Source organism: Tamandua tetradactyla, chromosome 1 (assembly GCF_023851605.1).
Source record: "Tamandua tetradactyla isolate mTamTet1 chromosome 1, mTamTet1.pri, whole genome shotgun sequence".
NCBI classification, from domain to species: Eukaryota; Metazoa; Chordata; class Mammalia; order Pilosa; family Myrmecophagidae; genus Tamandua; species Tamandua tetradactyla.
In genome coordinates this window covers 207,190,237-207,209,983 of record NC_135327.1, presented here as the reverse complement: position 1 = coordinate 207,209,983, position 19,747 = coordinate 207,190,237, and the positions used below count along the sequence as shown (strand labels likewise).

Below are 19,747 nucleotides of genomic sequence, written 5' to 3'. Positions count from 1 at the left end.
AGGTATAAATGGTAAAGGGAACTTTTTGAATCAGATCTTTTGGACAGTATATGAACTCTTAGAAGCTAACTGTTCATCAGGTATGTCTATAACAAATGCCAGACTAAAAAGGCCTGTCTCTAGGCCTTCCCTGAGGCTTTCACCCTACTTTTATTTGCTTTTGTACCTCTTCCTTGGGCTACATGCCCTAAATGACTGTAAATTCTTGGAGAGTACAGACAGCATTTTATGTAGCATCTAGCACAGGGCTTTTTACCAATTGCTTCTTTTAAAACATTTTTTATTGTGAAATATAACATATATTCAAAAAATAAAAGAAAGCAATAATTTTTAAAGCACACTTCAACAAGTAGATACAGAACAGATTTCAGAGTCTGCTATGGGTTACCATTCCATTATTTCAGATTCTTCCTTCTAGGTGCTCCAAAATACGGAGGCTAAAAGAAATATCAATATAGTGATTCAGAAGTCATACTTATTTGTTAAATCCTATTTTCTCTGTTACAACTCCTCCTTCTCCCTTGATCCTTCTCCCAGTCTATAGGGATCTTTAGGCAATGCCCATTCTAACTCTTTTGTGTTGAGAAGGGGTGTCCACACTAAAGGATGGGGGGATGTAATTAGTTGATAATCTTGGAGAGGCTGGTCCCTTTGGGTTTCAGGATTTATCTGGCATAGGAACCCTCTGGAAATTATAGGTTCTAGAAAAGCAAACTTAGTTCATGAAACTTTTATAGAGCCCTAGGTGATTAAGAGTTAACAGGAGCAATGTTGGTTGGGGTTTAACAAATCATGACAATTAGCACTATCTAACTGAAGCCTGTATAAGAGTAGCCTCCAGAATAGCCTCTTGACTCTATTTGATCTCTCTTAGCCACTGATGTCTTATTCTATCACACTTCTTTTCCTCCTTTTGGTCAGGAAGGCACTGTCAATCCCACTGTGCCAGGACCAGACTCATCCCTGGGAAACCTGTCTCATGTTGTCAGGGAGACTTTCACCCTTGAATGCCATGTCCCACATAGAGGGAAGGGTACTGTTTTCCTTGTAGAGTTTCCACCAATTGCTTTTTTATTTTTTATCTTATTTATTAACTGTACCAACATACAAACACAAATATTCTTACCATATGATCATTCCATTCTACATATAGAATCAGTAATTCACAATATCATCATAGAGCTGTATATTCATTATCATGATCATTTCTTAGAACATTTGCATCAATTCAGAAAAAGAAATAATAAGAAAACAGAAAATAAAATCATACATACCATACCTCTTACCTCTCCCTTTCATTGATCACTAACATTTAATCTACTAAATTTATTTTAACATTTGTTCCCCTATTACTTATTTATTTTTAATCCATATGTTTTACTCATCTGTCCATAAATCCACCAATTGCTTTTTTAACATTTTGCCTGATTGACTGTGCATGATCTAGAATCCTTCATGAGTTCATGTAAAACAAAATCAGTAATTTCAAATAATCTTTGGCTAGGTAAAAAATTAAAATAAAATAAACCAAAATAAGAACAACAACATGCAAAATAATCCAAGAAACAATCATGTAAATCAATTTTCCCCTCTGACGGTAGGCAGGTTCCTACTTTCTCATGATAATATTTATCCAGACAAATTTTAAGATGAATGGATAGTGTAGCAAAATAAGGGGTGACCCGAGTTCCTGCCCTTTTCTCCAAGCTATTTGAAATCATGCCCTGCTTAGACCTTATGTAAGGTTGGACATATCTATCCCTTAGCTACTGGAAGTGGTGGCTTGCAATAGTTCCCAATAATCCCCCTTTCCTGATGGGACCCAACTGATGGGTAGGTTACCGTGTCCACAGCCAATGATTGACATAGTGGTACTCAGGCTGGCCTTTCTGTGGTTCCACTTAGGCTGTGGATCCATCCTCTCTGCCATCTATGTATCAGGTTTCACTTTACATGAGACCACATCTAGCTCTGCTCCTTCCCCTCCTTTACTCTGATTTACTCACTGACTTACAGGTTGTTTCTGTAAGAACATTCCCTCAATAAATAACATGCCCCTGAATCCCTGTCTCAGCCTCTGTATCTTGGGAATCCAACCTATGACATTACCTTGCCCGTCAGCACGACTATAAGGCAAAATTCTGAGTCTTATTAAAGTTAAGACTTCCATAATAACAGGCCACATAATAACTGAAATTTGGATATCCTTTGATTGTCCATTATCTCATGTTATCAGAGCCCAGTCCCTAATCTCAAAGGTGGGGAGAGGGGAGTGCTGCACAAAATTCTATCATTTGCTTGGGGGGTGGGTGGGCGATGGTAATGGTCTTGCAATCATTTGGGACTTCCTCAGATCAGTGTTTCCTCGGTTGTATACAGTGCAAATTTCAGTATCTTATTTTTATTTACTTTTGTTGAGTGTGTGATAGTACAGGCTGCCTAGAAAGCACCGCTTTTAATTAACCACACATTAACACAATCCTGCATTTTAAACAATTGAATTCTTTAGATTTCATTGATAGGCAGTGTGGGGGAGAGGTGTACCGATATAGTAAAATCCTTTAATGAGTCATGCTTGATTTAACTTATATGTATTTTCTTGCCATTTTGAAGGAATAACGTCAATGAAAATTTTTTCCTATATGATGTTGTTCTACTTGTGCATTTTTGGTGACAAAACTTTAGTTCCCAAACACTCTTTTTTCTTCTACTTAAGAAGCTTACGTGGGTGGTGCGATGGTGGCTCAGTGGTGGAATTCTCGCCTGCCAAACTGGAGATCCGGGTTGAATTCCCGGTGCCTGCCCATGTGAAAAAAACACAAAAACAAAACCAAAAAGCTTATGTGTTACCTGTCTCTACTATTAGTTAATATGAGTTTTAGGAGTGACAATTAATTTTAACAATTGCTTGATTAAGCCAGACATTAATCAATCATAATTGGCAAAGGAAATTTGTTTCAAAACTATGATGCAATTTAAGGGCAAACAGGAATACTTTTTGGATAATCTATTGTTGTGTGCTTGCTATGTCACCACTTAATCGCATAAGTGATGGGACCCAACTGATGGGTAGGTTACCGTGTCCTTAATCACATAAGTGATTAAGAATTCAGAAAAATTTTTCAAATAATCAAAAATAATTACATTATTGATAATTGCATATTGATCTATAATAAAGCCTATAAGAAAAGACTTAGGCTGTTTGTCCAAAATTTCACTCATTTGTTCTTCCATCAAGACTTCTTTGACTCACAGTTGAATTTTTGGTATTTTTTCAGCAATGGTATGGAAAAGTAATTACTGAAAAAATATCCCATGAAATTATTTCTTTTTCTCCTCTTTTTCCAGTTTACTTGTTCTTAGATAAATGGATTTTATAGTTCTTTACTTTCAGGGGAAGACAGTGACCTTAACAGAAAAGCAAATGTACATGTGGTTCACTGAACTTAGTCACATTTACATTATTTAATTGATTCTATAATGATGTAAAAAAAAATCATGTCACAAAAATGTTAATGATCTCATATGTATAGAGTAGTTTCATTTAAGGATCTCAAACTTTTTTTTAAGTACTAATTAATTATACATAAATTTCTTTGTCCGATGGTTATTCACTTTTGTTTTTTCTTTAAACTCAATAATCTACCTAAATTGAATTTCTGATAAAATGGTAGGACAAAAGTAAGATATAACCAAAAACATAACTTACAAATCATAGTACAGTAGGAAAATTGCAGCTTAGAAAGACTGTATTACAACAGAATTCTAAACCCCGCAAAATAGGATTTATAATGTGAGTACTTGTAGAATTCTGACTACAGTATTTTTAAACCAATTCTTCCTAGTCACTGTGGAAAAGATAAAAAATTCACAAAATTCAGATACATAATAGAGAACACAGCATGAATAAATTCTACCTTAATGTGATAAGGAATAAAATAATCAACTCCTATCAGCAGTAAGACTTAAGAAATAAAGGTGCAACTCTGAGATATTTTTCTGTGAGGGGAGTAATTACCTCAAGAGCTTTGTTTTTCCTTCTCTTTAGTTATCTCATTAATAAATAAACCCCCTCTGCCTTGTACTGATACCTTTAGCATACTCTAAATCAGCGTATTTCTTTACTACTGTCTTCCACCCCAACCAGATTTTCTGAAATCTTCTAGAGCTCCTTTACATGTATGTAATATAATTTTTCATGCATTAGAATTGACTTGGAATTCAGCGAAACAAAAAATAGAGGTGAAGTCCTGGAAGGTAGTGGCAACAAATTACCTACCAGAAGACAAAGTTAAGAAATAGTTGCTCACTTAAATACTAGTTGGCATGATGATTAATGAAATACCTCTCTGCCAAGCTCCAAGTGCTGTTTCAGGACTTATCTAAGGAAAACTGTAAAATAACAGATAGTTTACAATATCACTTTTTAGTGTCTCTTCAATCAGCTAGGCTCTTACTTCCTACCTCCTAGGAGGCCAGGGACCACACTGGGGAGCCTTATTCAGTTCCTCTTTTTTTTTCCCCCTTATTCCCTCTTTCCTCCTGCCCACCTAAATGTTCTGTACTTGTGTCTCAGACCCTCTGGACTTTGTTGTGTAATGGATGACTTATTTGATAAATTAAACCATGCTATTGTGCTAATAGTTATTAATGATTGTGTAACCACCTCTGAAATACCAGTCATGGATTTTTACAGTGACTTTCTGAAAATATGTAACAATAGTTCAAAGATGTAACTGCAATGATAGAAATTTCAGGGCTTTTGGCAGAGCTTTTTAAGGAAATTGCCCTTAGAACCAATTCAATACATTCTAATAAACATCTATTGGGCAAGTTTTGCTCACCTTAATGTATATTTGAACTTGGCTTATATATCTATCACATATAAGTATAGCAGGATTTTCAACCATCATACTTTCCTTGAGGCTCGTTATGAATGGAGCAGAATGAGATGAAAAGAAAGAGTCGGAGCAGAATGAAATGAAGAGGAAGAGTCTTATTTTCCTTTGTTCCAATGCTGGACTGCACTTTGAGAAATAATATGTTGTTTATTGTGTCATTCAACACAGTGGGAGAATTATATATATAAACCAGGTGCCAGATAAGACACACATATAAATTACTAAATCCTGGTAGAACATGGTAAGTACAGATAAAGGGGTGTGCAATTCCAGAGGAGGGAGAGAAATTTTCTAACCAGATTAGGGATGGTTTCATGAAAGAAGTACTTTTGAAGTCTGCCTTGAATGGGTAAACTCAGGTTGAGGAATAGGAGTGGAAGGAGATGACAAAAAGAGGGAAATATCAGTAAAAACATAAATACAAGAATGTGTAGACTGTCTATGGACAGTTGAGTGTTCTTCCATAGAGGGTAGATGCATGCAGGAGAGAAGTGCAACAGAAATTAGGAAAGGAAAATTTATGTCAGGGCCGGTGAAACTTCAATGTCAAATTAAGAAGTTTTTTAGTTTGTGGGAGAAAATTTTTGTAGATTTCAGAGACAGGGTTCACTACATCTACATCAAAGTGGTGTTTTAGGAGGAGTGATCTGTTAGCTGTGATAGGAAGAATAGAAAGGACAAACCTGTGTAGGAGCTCCTAAGGCCTGAATTGGGGCAGTAGAAGTCTGGAAAGGAGGAGGATGGATTAAAAAAATGTTGTAAACAGAAATGATTGAAACTTGATAATGGGTATGACTGGAAGTATAGATAACTATGATTCTATTATCAGGAATAATTAACAGAGGTCAAGCACTGGTAGGTAAGATGAGTTTAATTTCAGATCTAATGAGTTTTGAGGAGATGGTAGGATTTCCAGATGACGATGTCTATCAGAGACAATTGGAAACATCAGTCTAAAGCCAAAAACACATCTCTGTCTTTTTTGTAGCCACACAGAGACCTAAAGAAGGATCATCAGCTCAAAATCTAAGGACTTTACTGATGCATTTAATGCACAATAGAGATCTTCTGTGAAACCAAGATCAGTTATGACATTATACTTAAATGACCAAGATCTATCTATCCACTAAAAAGGAAAGACATTTAAAGAAAAAATTCTGATTTGACACTGTGGTAAACGGATGATATACCATTGTTTGGCATGTGCAGTGTGTCTTTACTATAATGAAATGAACCCAGGGCTCTGCTTTGCAGATCCAAATCTGCTGCATTTTATTTTCCTCAGCTCCTTCCTTTATAAGATGAAAGGGCTGGACTAGATAATCTCTAGGGCTTTCTAAAATCAGTGGTCTGTTTATCAGGAGGTAGTATTTGAAAAGTGGGGCTTTAGACTGCTTGTGACAACCAGCACCCAATGGATTTGGATATAGTCTTGGTCTAAGGACAAAACTAACTGACTTATACCAGGTTGTAGCACATGGAACAAAAGGCAGAAGGAATTTAGGGTTCGTCTTTTTCAAGCTAACCATTGTCAGTTGCCTACTTCTCTCACAATTTCCCCCTGAATAACAGATTTATAAGAGAAATGGTGACAACTCTCTAAACAAATTAGTGGGATGTACGAAGTTAAATAAAGCTTGATCTTTGTCTTCAAAGATCTTACACTCAGGCTAACGAGGAAAATCCAAATAAACCAAAGGTCAAATATGATAAAGGCAGTAAGTGGTAGGAGCATAATAAGGGAGGAGGGAGAGTTTTTTTTTTTTTTCTGGAATGGGAGTGGGGAGCTAATTGATGTTATGGAAGATTGTAGAACGATTTTGACAGAAAAGCTGAAAGGCACTGCAGGATAAGAACAAAGATGTTAAGACATTAGCAGCACAGGCCTTCAGAAATACAGAATTTGTTTCTCTGCTTCTGAAGGGTGCCTGTAGGAGATAAGGTTGGGCATGCAACGCAGGCTGGGAATGCAGGTTGGAGCCAGTGGGGGAGGGTCTTTAGGGCCAGGCAGAGAAGTTCAACTCTACTGAGCAGAAAACGCAGTACTATGGCCTGCTTTTGAACTGGGGAGTGAACGGTACTCTGGCAGCAGTGTCAAATGGACAGTGGTGTGGCAACAGGCTAGGCAGTTGTTAGAATGTTCCAGGCACAAGGCAGTGTCTGAAAGTAGGAATGGTGATTATAGGAATGAAAATGAGATCACGGATGAGCAAGACCTTTTGTGTGACAGACATTAGAGGACTAGGAAGCAGATGATGTGTGAAGACTGAGGAAGATAGGGAAGTCAAAGGTGACTCTTCCAACCTGGTTAACTAAGAAAATGGTGGATGGTACTGGAAGTAAGTAGTTATTAAAAGGCAGAAGGAGATAACTTCATTTGGGGTTGGAGTCTGGGATGTTAGGGGGCCATCCAGGTGAGGCTTTTAGTGGACAGTTGGGAATGTGAGATGTCCTCCTAAAGAGGTCAGGAGTAGAGATACAGATTTGGGAATCACTCATGCAAAAGAGACGGTTATTGCTTTGGAGCTGAAAACCCAACAAGGGGAAAGACTATGGACAGTTCAAGAAAGGACTCGGAATCATGAGCAATTAGGGTCAGAGAATAGGTAAAGAAAGCAGGCCTACTGAGAAAGACTTGGGAAGAGCTGGATACCTGGAATACTGAATGACAGAGATATAGACTTCCAGGGCTGAAGTGGAATGTATAGAATAGGTGATTAACTCCTCCCATCTTCATTTCACACAAGGGGAAACACAAGCCCAGGCCAAAAACCTGCTTAGCTCAAGGTCACACTGCTAGTCAGAATTAGAAACTTTTAACCTAGCACATTTTCCTCAAGACCATGCTTTCTTTTTATCTACCCTCCCCCCCACTCTAAGTCCTCATTTAAAAAAAAATCAGCTTTGGAAGACAGAACAACACTTTTAAGTTTTAACATTCTAGTGATGCTGGGAATTCATTCAGGAGGGATCTTTTATATTGAGGCAGGGGAGAATGAGGTGGGTTGGGGGATGGGCAGGGATGCCATCGCCTGGATGGGGTGGGCTGCAGTTGTGCCCGATGCCCTCTGGCCGGAGCGGTCGCGCGGTCCGCCGTACCAGCCCGCGGGCGTGCCGGGCCAGCCTCGGGAGGTGACCCCAGGCGGCCTCCACAGCAGCGCGGCCCGCCGCGGGCTCACGCGCACCCCCTAGGGAGCGCGCGCGCCGCTGCACCCAGTTGCGGACGCACGCCCAAATCACACCGCACACTCGGCCGCTCGCCTCACACCGGGGCGCGCGCACACACGCAGGCACACACGCACACTCGCGCCCACACACTCCATCACGTGAGCGTGACAGCGGCGCTCTTGCCGTGGCAGGGGCGGCAGCCCGAGCAGCAGCAGCGGTCACCGCCGCCGCCGCCGCCGCGGCCGCCGCAGCTCGAGGAGCCGGCGAGCCCCACAGAGCAGGCGGCGGCCGCGCGAGCCCCGGAGCCGGCCGGGCGCGCGTGGGGGCAGGGCCGGGCGCGGCTGTGAGCCGAGGCCCGGAGGCCGCCCGCGTCGGGAGGCGCGCAGAGACGGCAAGCGAGGCCGCCATGGCGGGGCTGCACTGAAGGAAGCGCCGAGGGAGGAGGGGAGGGGGGAGAGAAGAAGAAAAAATCCCTGCATTTCCTCCTCCTGCTCCTCCTGCTCCTCCACACCATCCCTGCCTCCGCGACTCCTCGGCCTGCTGCTCTCGCGCCGTCCTTCTCCTGCTCCATGCATTTCTGAACCGGCGCAAGGACTGACTGCATAAAAAAAAAATTCTCTAGCAAACAAAGAGAAAGAGGGAGCGAGCGAGGGTGGGGGGTGGAAAGCTGCTAGGCGAGCATGGCGGACCGCAGCCTGGAAGGCATGTCTTTGCCTCTGGAGGTGAGAGCCCGGTTGGCGGAGCTGGAGCTGGAACTATCGGAAGGTAACCACGCGCCCCCAGTCCCCTGTTTTCCTACTTCTCCCCATTTTGCTTGGAAAAATGACACCCCGTCCCCGTGCCTCCCCATCCCCCGCGCGCTCGGAGCGACCCGAGCCCGTGCAGCGCGTGGGGACCGGCAGCGGCTGGAAAGTGGCATTTTCCTGGGGAGGGGGCAGGGCCGGGGTTTCCCCCCGGGGGCAGTTTGCGCTCTGGGCAGCGGCGCGGGTCTCTGGGCCGCCGGCTGGATTTCTGCTCCCGCAGTTGTGTGCTGCGCGGGGCCGTCGTGCGCGGTCTGGGGAGCTGTCAGAGCCGGAGCCGGGAGTCGAGATTCCCGGTGCCGCGTTCCCTTCGCGCGGCGGAGCGGGTCCGCTCCATCGCTCGTAACCGACGTTTCGCTCCTCCGAGTAGTGGGCTTTTGGGGGTCCTTGGGTGGGGAGGGGAAGGTGAAGTGTGTTTTCAGTTTGGGGTGGTGTGTGGCGCCTCTGCTGTCCCCTCCCCTCACACAACACCTTTCCTGGGTCTGTTTTTTTTGTTGTTGTTCTGCAATTCCCACCTCTGTTCGCTGCTGCTGCTGCCGCCGCCGCCGCCTCGGCGCTGGCGCGGAGCGGGGGAGCGGCTTCGCCAGCAGCCTGGCTCCTTCGGCGCTGCAGGGCTTTATTATGGAAGATGGAAAAACCTTTAGGGTTGGGCTCGCAGGCACCTCTGCCCAGCCAAGGAAACCATATTTTAGGGAAATGTGTGCTACGCCCTGATGGGAAAGCCGTCTGGTGTTCTAAATGCAGAAGTCTGTGCATTGTGCAGCCTACGTTAAATTGTTTTGAAGATTTTCAGAATCTGGGGAACGGCTGGACCATGCCAACGTGCCTTTTGTTTTTTTTTTAAATGTAAAACTTGTGATCCGACTTTAGAATTTGATCTCTTCTGATGTTTCCGGGCTTCCTGGTTTTGAAACAGTTCTGTCACAGTTAGAGGAATATAGTACTACGATTGTGTTTGTGTGTGTGTGTGTTGTAATACAACGGAGAGGGTAAAATTGTAAAACCTCTCCCCTCAGGCCAGGTTTTTTGCGTGACACTCATCGTATTTTCTTTAGGATTTGTGGTTGATTTGCTAAAACAATTTCATAGTGTTATATACGGTCCTTTATTTGCTCTTAATGGATCATGTGCTCAACTGCCCTAAGTTTTAGATCGGGTTTTGCTTTGTCTTTAAAAAATATTAAAGTTCCAAAATTAAATGTTTAATATGTAGTTGGTTCCCGGCTCAGCGTGGAAAGGCCATTATGATGGTGGCGGCGGGGAGGGGTTGGGGTAGGCCGACTTGTCTCGAATTTATATTTGGAGTAGTTGAGCATGGTGAACTTTTTTTTTGTAACGGTTTTGTGAGGGCCGGCAGCCAGAAAGTAAATTCAGTTGTGCCAATTTTCATCAGCAGGGAGGAGCTGATGTTGACTTTGAATTTTCCTTTTTAACACTTTGAGAGCGAAGAAGGGAATACATGTGGGGAGGGGTGTGTGTGGTGTGGTGGTGTTTAACTGCCTTTGCATGTTTCCATGGGCTATTTTTATTTTTTCTATTTCAAGTTTAGAGTTCTCTAGTGAATTTTAAGCAGTCCAGTAGAAGGAGAAAGAAATTGTTTTCTGGATTCTGTGTCCTTAGTGTCCTTAGCAATTCTGACCAGTTGAAGAGGAACAGGGCATTGCCAGTACCCAAGAAAACCTAAAGGAAAAAACAGTGTATTGTTCAACTGGGGACAACTTTAAATGTTCAACTGGTAGATAATGTGCATAATGTGGATAGACCATTGTAGGGATAATGAATCTTTTAGAAAACATTTACCCTAGTTTGATTTTGTCGACATACAGATACAGATTTTCTTTCTCACTCTACGAACTCCTCTTAGCTCTCTTTTCTCTTCTGCACAGCTACCATATTATTTACAGCCTCCATCATTCATGCATTACCTCAAAACCAGTACTTCTGTTATGTTTGCATTATACTACTTTTAAATGTAGATACCTCATCTGTGTCAGCAAAGCATGAAACTATGTATATGATTGTGTCCTGTCTGCAGGGTCCACATGCCCCTCTCAGTCTGGAAATAAGCTCAGATTTGCTTCTCATGTCTGGGATGCTCCTTGCATGGTGGTGATTCTCCCTGCTGGTCTGTTGAAAGTAGTTGCTTTATTGAACATGGACTTAGCTGACACTCACCTGTTATCTCACACCTGCTTTGAAAGATAATGTGTTCTTGCTGCCATGTCCAAAAGGTTGCCCAGAGAATGGCAAAACCACTTTAGACTAAGGGGTTCTCAACCTAATTCCCTGTGACTACCTTGTGTCTACAAAGATTTTTAAAAAGGACTTAATGAGTCTTTTATAGAATCACTTCATAAAGGGGTGGGTGTGTGTTTGCATGGAGGAAATGGTATTTTTAAAAATTTCTATATAAACCTCGCTTAAACCTGATCTAAAAATTTAAGAATAAAAAAATCAGAAAGCTGTCCCTTTGGTCTGTTCAGCCTCAGCCACTCCCTCTCCACCTGTGCACCCACCTCTCCATGCTGCCCCTGTCCTTTAGCCATGTCATCTTTGAATTTATTATGAGTGTGACTTTGGACGTTAAGTTTATGGAGTTGTTCTTTAAAGGTCATTGGAATTTTATTTCTTTTAACCACATGGAATGTTTTCCTGGCTTAAATTAGGTGAATCAACTTGTTTTCCCCTGTTGCTGAATAGACACCAAAGAATTGAAGGATCAAAAATCTCCATGTCTCTTTACATTAAAAATTCTCCAACATATCCATTTTCAAAGTGAAAAGTTAAAACAGCTTTTAATGGTGAATTATTTAAATGGATTGCTTTCACGTTTTATCTTGAATCAGAATTCATGTGGAGAGAATTCTTTAAATTGGTTTTCATCATTGTATTAAAATATCAGAGAATATTGTAGAAACATATGTGGAATTTCCAGTGCCCAGTTTCTACAGAGAATGATTGACAAAACAAAAAAATTCCATTTAAGCACATAACATTGAAAAGAAAGACCGGTAGAATATAAGCTCAAAGGATATGGGCTGCCTGCCTTGAGTGAATTGTGTCTTATCTAAGTATCTAGGCAGTGGTCCGGTTTTGGTTTGCACGGTCTGTCCACAGTGACATACACTGATAAATTGTTTTTTTTTCCCCGCATGGGCCGGAACCGGGAAACGAACCCGGGTCTCCGGCGTGGCGGGTAAGAACTCGGCCACTGAGCCACCGAACCAACTTTGACCGCCCTGCTGTTTTTATTTTATTGGATCATTGTTTGATAAAGAGTTGCAGACTAACTTCTTGTTGGCAGAATTCAGAGTTTGACTTTCCTCTCCTGTTTGCTGTCTCTTTTTTTTTTTTTGCTACTCAATGTTACTATACGGCGTTCCCTGCTTCCTTCTCCTCTCACACAGAACAACGCTGTCAGCAAAATACAAGAGCTTTCTGTGGGGAGTTGTGGCTGGCAGGCTCTCCTATGGGTACTAAAAGCCTCAGATCTACATGTCCGGATACATTTGTTGGTGTGGGGCCTGGGATTGTCGTTCTGCTGAAGTCTGGGGGACTGAATGTGAGATGGCATGAGGAAACCACACCAGCCAGCTGGCCTGCTTGGAGAATGTCAGGTGGAGTAGAGAAGTTTCATTTCCCAAACTCCTTTCCCTAGGTTAGTTCTTCCTTTTCTTACCTGTATTTTTGCTTTTTTGGAATTGTGCATTTTTCTTTTTGACTTTAAAAGGTCCCCCAAATACTTCATGAATATGTGAATAAATATTTGACTTAAGGAAACACTTTTAAGTGGAAACACTAAGCAAATGGAGAGAGGAAACAGAAAGCTTCCCAGTAAAGACAAAGCAAATCTTATTAAAAAAAAAAAAACTCACAAATTTAGTTGTTGATCGAAACTAATCAACAATCTGGAGGTTGTTACTTATATCACTTGCTTCCTGGCTGTGTACATACTTCAGACATTGAACGCAGAGCTGTGTAAGCTTGTGTACTTCAAACACTGAACTTGGATCCTTTTCCCACTCTTTCAGGAGTGGTTGAATTCTTATTTTCCTAGGATTTAGGAAAACTGCCTTGTGGTATAGCCTGTGAAAATTGTTTGGTTTTTCCAAAAGAGAAGTCTTTTTAAAAAAATACACTATGTTTTAACTCTGGACTTTTTAACTGTTAATATTTCACATGCCTACTAATCTCCTGACATCTGCTTATGGACCTGTTCAACTCATTCTCTCCTCTGGTAATTAATTTACCAGGTTGCTCTACATCTTATTAGTTAGGCTACATAGTTGAGTCCAACTTAATATTTTCTCTGTAACTGTGAGAACTGCTTGAGGAAGGAGGTGAAAGCTTACTTAAGTGTCAGTTCTGTGTTGGCGAAGGATTCAATAAATAACTTTTTGAGCAGTTGCCATACTGTTATTCTCACATAAAGAGATGACCCACTGGAACGTTTGTAGAGTTTGAGATGGTATTTTAGGGTTATTTAGCACAAGATAAATTTGCCTATGAACTCAAGCTGTGGTTCTTCCCCATCTCTCCAGTCCTGGCTTTTCTTGGAGGTCCCAGATGCCATCCAGTGAGGAAGAGACATCTCTGCTAAAGCTTAAACCTTAGGACCGCCTCTGAAAGTAATAATAGGAGAACCAGGTGTCTCTTAATGCCAATTATAAGTCTTATTCCCAAGTTCTTTTCTTTGAAAGGGAGTTGTATACTCTAGAAAACAAATGTGTGAAAAAAACCATTTTCTTCCAGAGTCCTATTGATAATTTTTTGTAATTGGGGATGGAGGAAGGGAAGGGGTCAGTAGAATCAGGAAAATAATAATTGTGATGCCACATCAAGCTACTTTGCCAGGAGTCACACGTCAAATTTGTTATAGAAATTTATTTACCTTCTTACATTCATCTGAAAGCTGTCACAGGGAACTGTAAGTATTATGGTGAATTAAATGGAATACTTGGCATGATAAATTTAAAATATTTACAAAATGGCAGCATTGATATGTGTGGGATTTGAAATGTGTGGAATTGAAGAGTTCTTCAGAGTTATAAAAATAGTTGAATTTGAATGTTCTTCAGGAATGATTATAGATGTCAAATTGAATCAGAAAGCTAGAATAGTAAGCACACACACACATGCACATATTAAAAAGGCACGGCTCTTGAAATGCTAGTAAGGGACCTGTAATGGAACAGTCAAGCTTAATCTGAGCTTTATGAGGTTAAAGCTAGAACATCTCCGTTTTGTTTTTTATTGAGCCTACTAGTTTTATTTTCTTGTTATGGTTTTTAGGTATGAGTTTTTGGATGGCAATGTTACTTTTTCCCTTTTTCCTAGTCTTTTTCAAATGGGTTATCTTTTTTTTTTTAGAATTGTTTTTTTTTTCTCTTTAAAGCAGTGATTTATGGGGTGAGTTGCAGCATTCTTCTGAATTGTAAAGGGAATGTTTTGGGTAATCTTAGCTTTGATGTCATTTAATATTGACTGACTCTCCAGTTGAAGTCATAGCCATATTGTTAACATCATTTTTAGTTCTTTTCTTAATTACTCAGGTACCTTAAAAAGAGTGAACTCTTGGTTGTGGTTATTAGACCTAGTCAATATTTACCCTGGGAATAGGGAGCATTTCATCTTACATAATGTGGAAGGCACCTTTAGGACAGTATGATCAGTTTCTGCCCACTTTTTATTAGATTGGTGCTCTTCTCACTCTCCAGTTAGTTTCTTTCTGTACACCTTGACTTTTCAGGGTTGCCAACTTTAATTTTCCTTCTATTATGGTTTTTTTTTTTTTTTTTTTTTTGCATACCCTACAAAGATTAGCTACTATTGTTGCCGGTGCTTTGTTCTTCTCTCCTAAGAGGGTCAAAAACATGCTGTGTCTCAAAAGAAGTCATTTCATTCATTTGTTCATGATAATAATAACTAGAGCCTCAAAGAGGAGACTCTAATTGGGAATTCCAGCTGGTGTGGAGTAAGACTAAAGGAGACAGAATGCCAGGAGTGAGTATTCATATTCCTCCTAGAATACACATACTGTACTTCTTTCTTTAGTGCGCAAGTGGTACATCAATTTTTAATAAGTTCTTGAGACAAGGCAGTAAGATTTTAGTTATGGTAAAATTAAATGGAAAAATTTCAACAAATAGTCTGTTTTGGGGGGGTTGTTGCTGTTTAGTTGCTTTGTTGTTGGATATTTTAGATAGTAAAAATGAGTCTCTGCTTTGTGAATTAGGAATTCAGATCGTTCTTTCCTAAGGTGCTTTGTACAATAGGCATGAAAAATCAGATAAGAAGGAAACTATTCAAGATAGTGAGGTATGGAGGAATTCAGTGATTGATAGTGGGTTGAGTAATCCTTTTCTTCTGGGTTTTTTGTTTTAAATCACTTTTTTGCTCTTTGGGTTGGAATACTGTTTCTGTATCCTATTTAAAAGACTTGATGGTCACGTTCCTTTGCTCTGTGGGCCAGACCAAAACCAGTTCCATTGGCATTAGAGAGAGGGTTTTCTGTAATTTGGCTCATAATGTACATACAGTTTATGATTCTTAGCTTGGAGAGGATCACATCTTGCCCCTCTTCCTGAAATTGTTGTGCACATTTGTGTATATTAAATCACAATGAAAATGAATTGATTTTGAGAATGGTGTTGCTTCCCTTGGGTTAATTGGTGTTGGAAAATTGGGGTGACCATCTCAATTAGAGACAGCCATTAGTTTCTTCTGTTCAAGGTACTAAGCGTATTGTTGGAGGTAGTAGGAGGGAAATCTGAGCCTTTGTCCTCTTGGGGTGAAATCTCTCTCTGTGAAGTGCCTGTTGCTAGACATGTGCACTCCAAGGCTCATAATCAATAAATTGGTAAAGATGAGATTAGATGCCTTTCTTTTATTATTTATTCACTTAAACATTTATTGGCTGTCTACCTAGTACAAAGAACTGTGTTCTGCAAGCAGAGACTTTGCTTCTTTGTTGTATTCTTAGCTCTTGGTAGGTACTTGGAAACTATTGGTGAAGCAACCAAGAAACACTTGATAAACAAGGGCTACTTAAAATCCATCAGTCTCAGGTTTTAAGTCTCTGTATGAGGAAGTAGGTGTTAATGGGTCTGACTTCTTTTCTGGATACTTAGCTTTGTTCAAAGAGAAACTTTATCCCACAGTCCTAGGGTGACTTATTCTATTCATGTTCCAGCCAGACATCTTAATGTAGCTTGTCATTATTTCATGAGTTTGCAAAACAAATGCAACTTTAGAGAGCAAAAAAGGTTCACATTTCCCACTTTCCTTTAGTCAGTACATTTAAATCATCTGACACTCCAGGCTTTAAATCTTACAGTTTATGAATTTTTTTTTGGTTGTCCATTTGCATTGACATAGGGCCATATTTATTTTTTGTCACTCCCAGAAAAAACATGAGCATCTATTTTTGTCCCTTATTTTATTCCCCATTCTCTGTTCTCACTGAGCTGGAACTTACTTCCGTTAGAGGGAAGATGAAAATGTCATAGATTTAACCCTTTGACAGTTTTTTTAAGGAAATATCAAGAGAGGTAAAATGACTTGTATGCCAGTTTGCATGAAATGAAAATGGAAATTATGTTACTATACTTTATTGGAAGAGTCTGGGTCTTTCTTAACTAGTAAAATAATACGAAACAGAGATTGTTTATTATAAGGCAAATAGAGCATGAGTCATTGGCCATATGCTGACAAAATATAGTTTGTAAATTCTCTTATAAAGATGTCAGAAGTATTTAAGAACAGTTGCAAACCATGATCTTGTCAGAAGAAAGTAATGGGAAATCTTTTAGTTGGCCAAATGCTTTAAAGAGGACAGGGTCACTGAAGAACCATTAATTGATATATCAAGGTGCACACGGAGACTTTAAAGCACAAAATTCAATTTTTTAACTTGTGGATGACTTTCTTTGCTTCTTGAATCTTAAGTGGGTCTTTTTCTAAATCGTATTTCCAGGAATTTGTAATAGTATCTGTTCTAGTTTACTAGCTGCCGAAATGCAATATACCAGAAACAGAATGGCTTTTAAAATGTGGAATTTAATAAGTTGCTAATTTATAGCTGTAAGGCCGAGAAAATGCCCCAATTAAACACGTCTATAGAAATGTCCAATCACAGGCATCCAGGGAAAGATACCTTGATTCAAGAATGCCGATGAAGTTCAGGGTTTCTCTTTGAGGTTAGAAGGCACATGGCGAACACAGTCAGGGTTTCTCTCTCAGCTGCAAGGGCACGCGGTGAACACAGCCCCATCTGCTTGCTTTCTCTCCTGGCTTCCTGTTTCATGAAGCTCCCCGGGAGGTGTTTTCCTTCTTCATCTCCAAAGATCGCTGGCTGGTGGACTCTGCTTCGTGGTGCTCTCTGCTCTCTCCGAATCTCTCATTCTCCAAAATGTTTCCTCTTTTATACAACTCCAGAAACTAATCAAGACCCACCCAAATGGGTGGAGACACGTCTTCACCTAATCCAGTTTAACAACCACTCTTGATTTGGTTACATCTCGAAGGAGATGATCTAATTACATACAGTATTGAACAGGGCTTATTCTGACTTTGCGAAATGGGATTTTGATTAAAACATGGCTTTTCTAGGGGACATACATCCTTTCAACCAGCACAGTATCTAAATATTTACCTGGGCTGAACATATTGGTCTGCCCATTTAGGAATCTTCTTTGTGATTATAGTATATGCAGATAGTATGTCCAGGACACTCCTAAATCTGTCACTGACGGCATCATCCTTGGAAACTGGTTAGTCCCTCTCAGCCTCAGTTTCCTCAGCTGTCAAATGGGCTTAATCAAACGTATCTTCAGGATTAATAAACAGTGCCTGATTAGTAAATATCCACTTCCTTCTTTTTGTCTCCAAGGAATAGAGCTCCTTATGCTTCTATTCCTACTTTTCCCTTTTACCCCAATTTATCTAGATGATTAGAGGTTACAGTGAATGTCAAGAGCAGCCTTAAAGGAGAAAAGAAGTGGGAAAAAGGTAGTGCAGGATTAGGCACGAATTATGGAAACCATTTTTATGTTCTGCTTTAAGGGTATACTTCTTAAACAAATATTGCCTGAGAGCTTACTATGTATTAGGATAATTTCACAGCCTCAGTGCCTTCATTTTTTTTTTTTTTTTTTTAATATAGAACTCCTTCCTTCTGTCTGGCTCTCTCAAGTTGTTGCTCACTTTTGGCCTCCTTTTCAGGGCCTAGTCTGGGTATATTTGGGGAAGGACAACCTGTTGTCTTGGGTCTAGTCTGGGCATTTGGACCTTCATTTTGAGTCATTCCTAAACCCTCTTGAAGGGTTGCCTAAATGCCATGCTAGAGCTTTCGCCTCGTCTCTGTAATCTTGTCCTCTGGCTAAGTGGCGTGGAGCATAGACCCACACCCCAACATTAGTACAGGGGCCTCCTTCCAGCTGGAAGCTCACTCCATGGCCCCGTCCAGTGTCCTGTCAACAGTAGGTGTGTGTGGTGAGAGGCTGAACCCGATACCCCTTCTGTACGGAGAACTGGCTCCCGTCTCTGGTGAAGTGTGAACATCCACCATCGGTTGACAGGCTGTCATGGCTGGGGAATGCATGCGGGAGCCCCAGGAGCATATCTGAGGGGCAAGCCAGGGCTAGCTCCTGAGATTCGGAGCCTGTTTTTTTCTGACCCAGCCACTGCCTTTCAGTGGGTGAGGGCATGTGCTTGCTGCGGGTCTGAGCCCTTCTTCTTCGCTTACCGGACAATTGTGTCAGGTTACGGATCTTTATATTTTATGATCATCTGTGGCAGCTTTATGCTTTGAAACTCTATTTTGATTTATGTGAACATATGTTTTCCTTGACTATTCTGATAAGCCTTGTCTTTTAAAATAAAAAAAAAAAAACACCAGAGACAGAGTTTGCAAATCTTTCCCCCAGCCCATTTCTGAACTTAATTGGTATCAAAGAAGCTGTGGCTTCAATTATGTGTAATAACTACCTATTTTTAAAGTCTTATAAAGCTCCAAGGTGATATTTCATGCTAGATTCTTAAATGAGCATTATCAGATTTTGAAAACATTTTTTGTTCTTATTTACCTTGGAGATTATGATGGATGCTTAAAAGCTGCTGAGATTTAGTATTATAAAGTAGTCTTTACGTATCTTTTACAGTAAGGGGGAAATTTCATTAGAAATAAGTAATTAAAATATACCCGTTTAAAACTGAGGAAATGGTGATGTCAATTGTGCTGGAGTTGAAACTTTGGTATTAATGTAATTATCATGCCCATATGTTACAATTCCAGTGCTGTATCATATATGAAAATACCCTAGATATAAGATTTGATAATAATAATAATGTGTGTATGTTTTGTTGTTGTTGTTTTGTGTTGCTTTTGGTTCAAGTAATCATCGTTTTATATTCAACTGTCTTGGTTTCCACCACTGTTTCCACAGCGTTGATATATTGTTTTGGCCCAGTGAGAAATAGTACTTGGGATACATTTATTGCTGATACTAGAATCCAGTCTTTAAGAATTTCTCATTTGGTTACACGTAAATCTCTTTCAGTTAGCTAAAGCCGCTGGAATGCAGTATACCAGAAATGGACTGGCTTTTATAAAGTGGATTTTTTTAAGGTACAAGTTACAATTCTAAGGCCATGAAAATGTCCAAATGAAGGTACTAGGAAGAGGATGCCTTCTTGGAGGAAGGGCAGCATCCGTTTCCTCTGTCATGTGGGAAAGCATATGGCGACGTCTGCTGGCCCTCCTGGGTTGGCTTCAGAATGGTTCTGTCAGCTCCTGCGGGTCCTTCTGGCTTCTGCCTGGGGTGCTTTCCTTCTGCATCTCCAAACGTCTGTGTATAGGCATCTGTTCTCTATTCAAAT

General features: G+C 40.5%; 1 protein-coding gene across 4 annotated transcripts in view; it reads left to right on the top strand.

Annotated features, from left to right (window-relative positions):
• The first annotated feature begins 8,436 nt into the window (after positions 1-8,436).
• DIP2C (disco interacting protein 2 homolog C) overlaps positions 8,437-19,747 on the top strand; it is a 500,644-nt gene continuing 489,333 nt past the window's right edge. For 3 of the 4 annotated variants that reach the window (XM_077151686.1, XM_077151685.1, XM_077151684.1), the window contains exon 1: positions 8,437-8,834. In XM_077151686.1, the coding sequence (XP_077007801.1) occupies positions 8,750-8,834 (85 nt within the window). In that variant the 5' untranslated portion in view covers positions 8,437-8,749. The remainder of the gene's footprint in view (positions 8,835-19,747) is intronic. The other variant, XM_077151687.1, reaches the window with a different exon arrangement.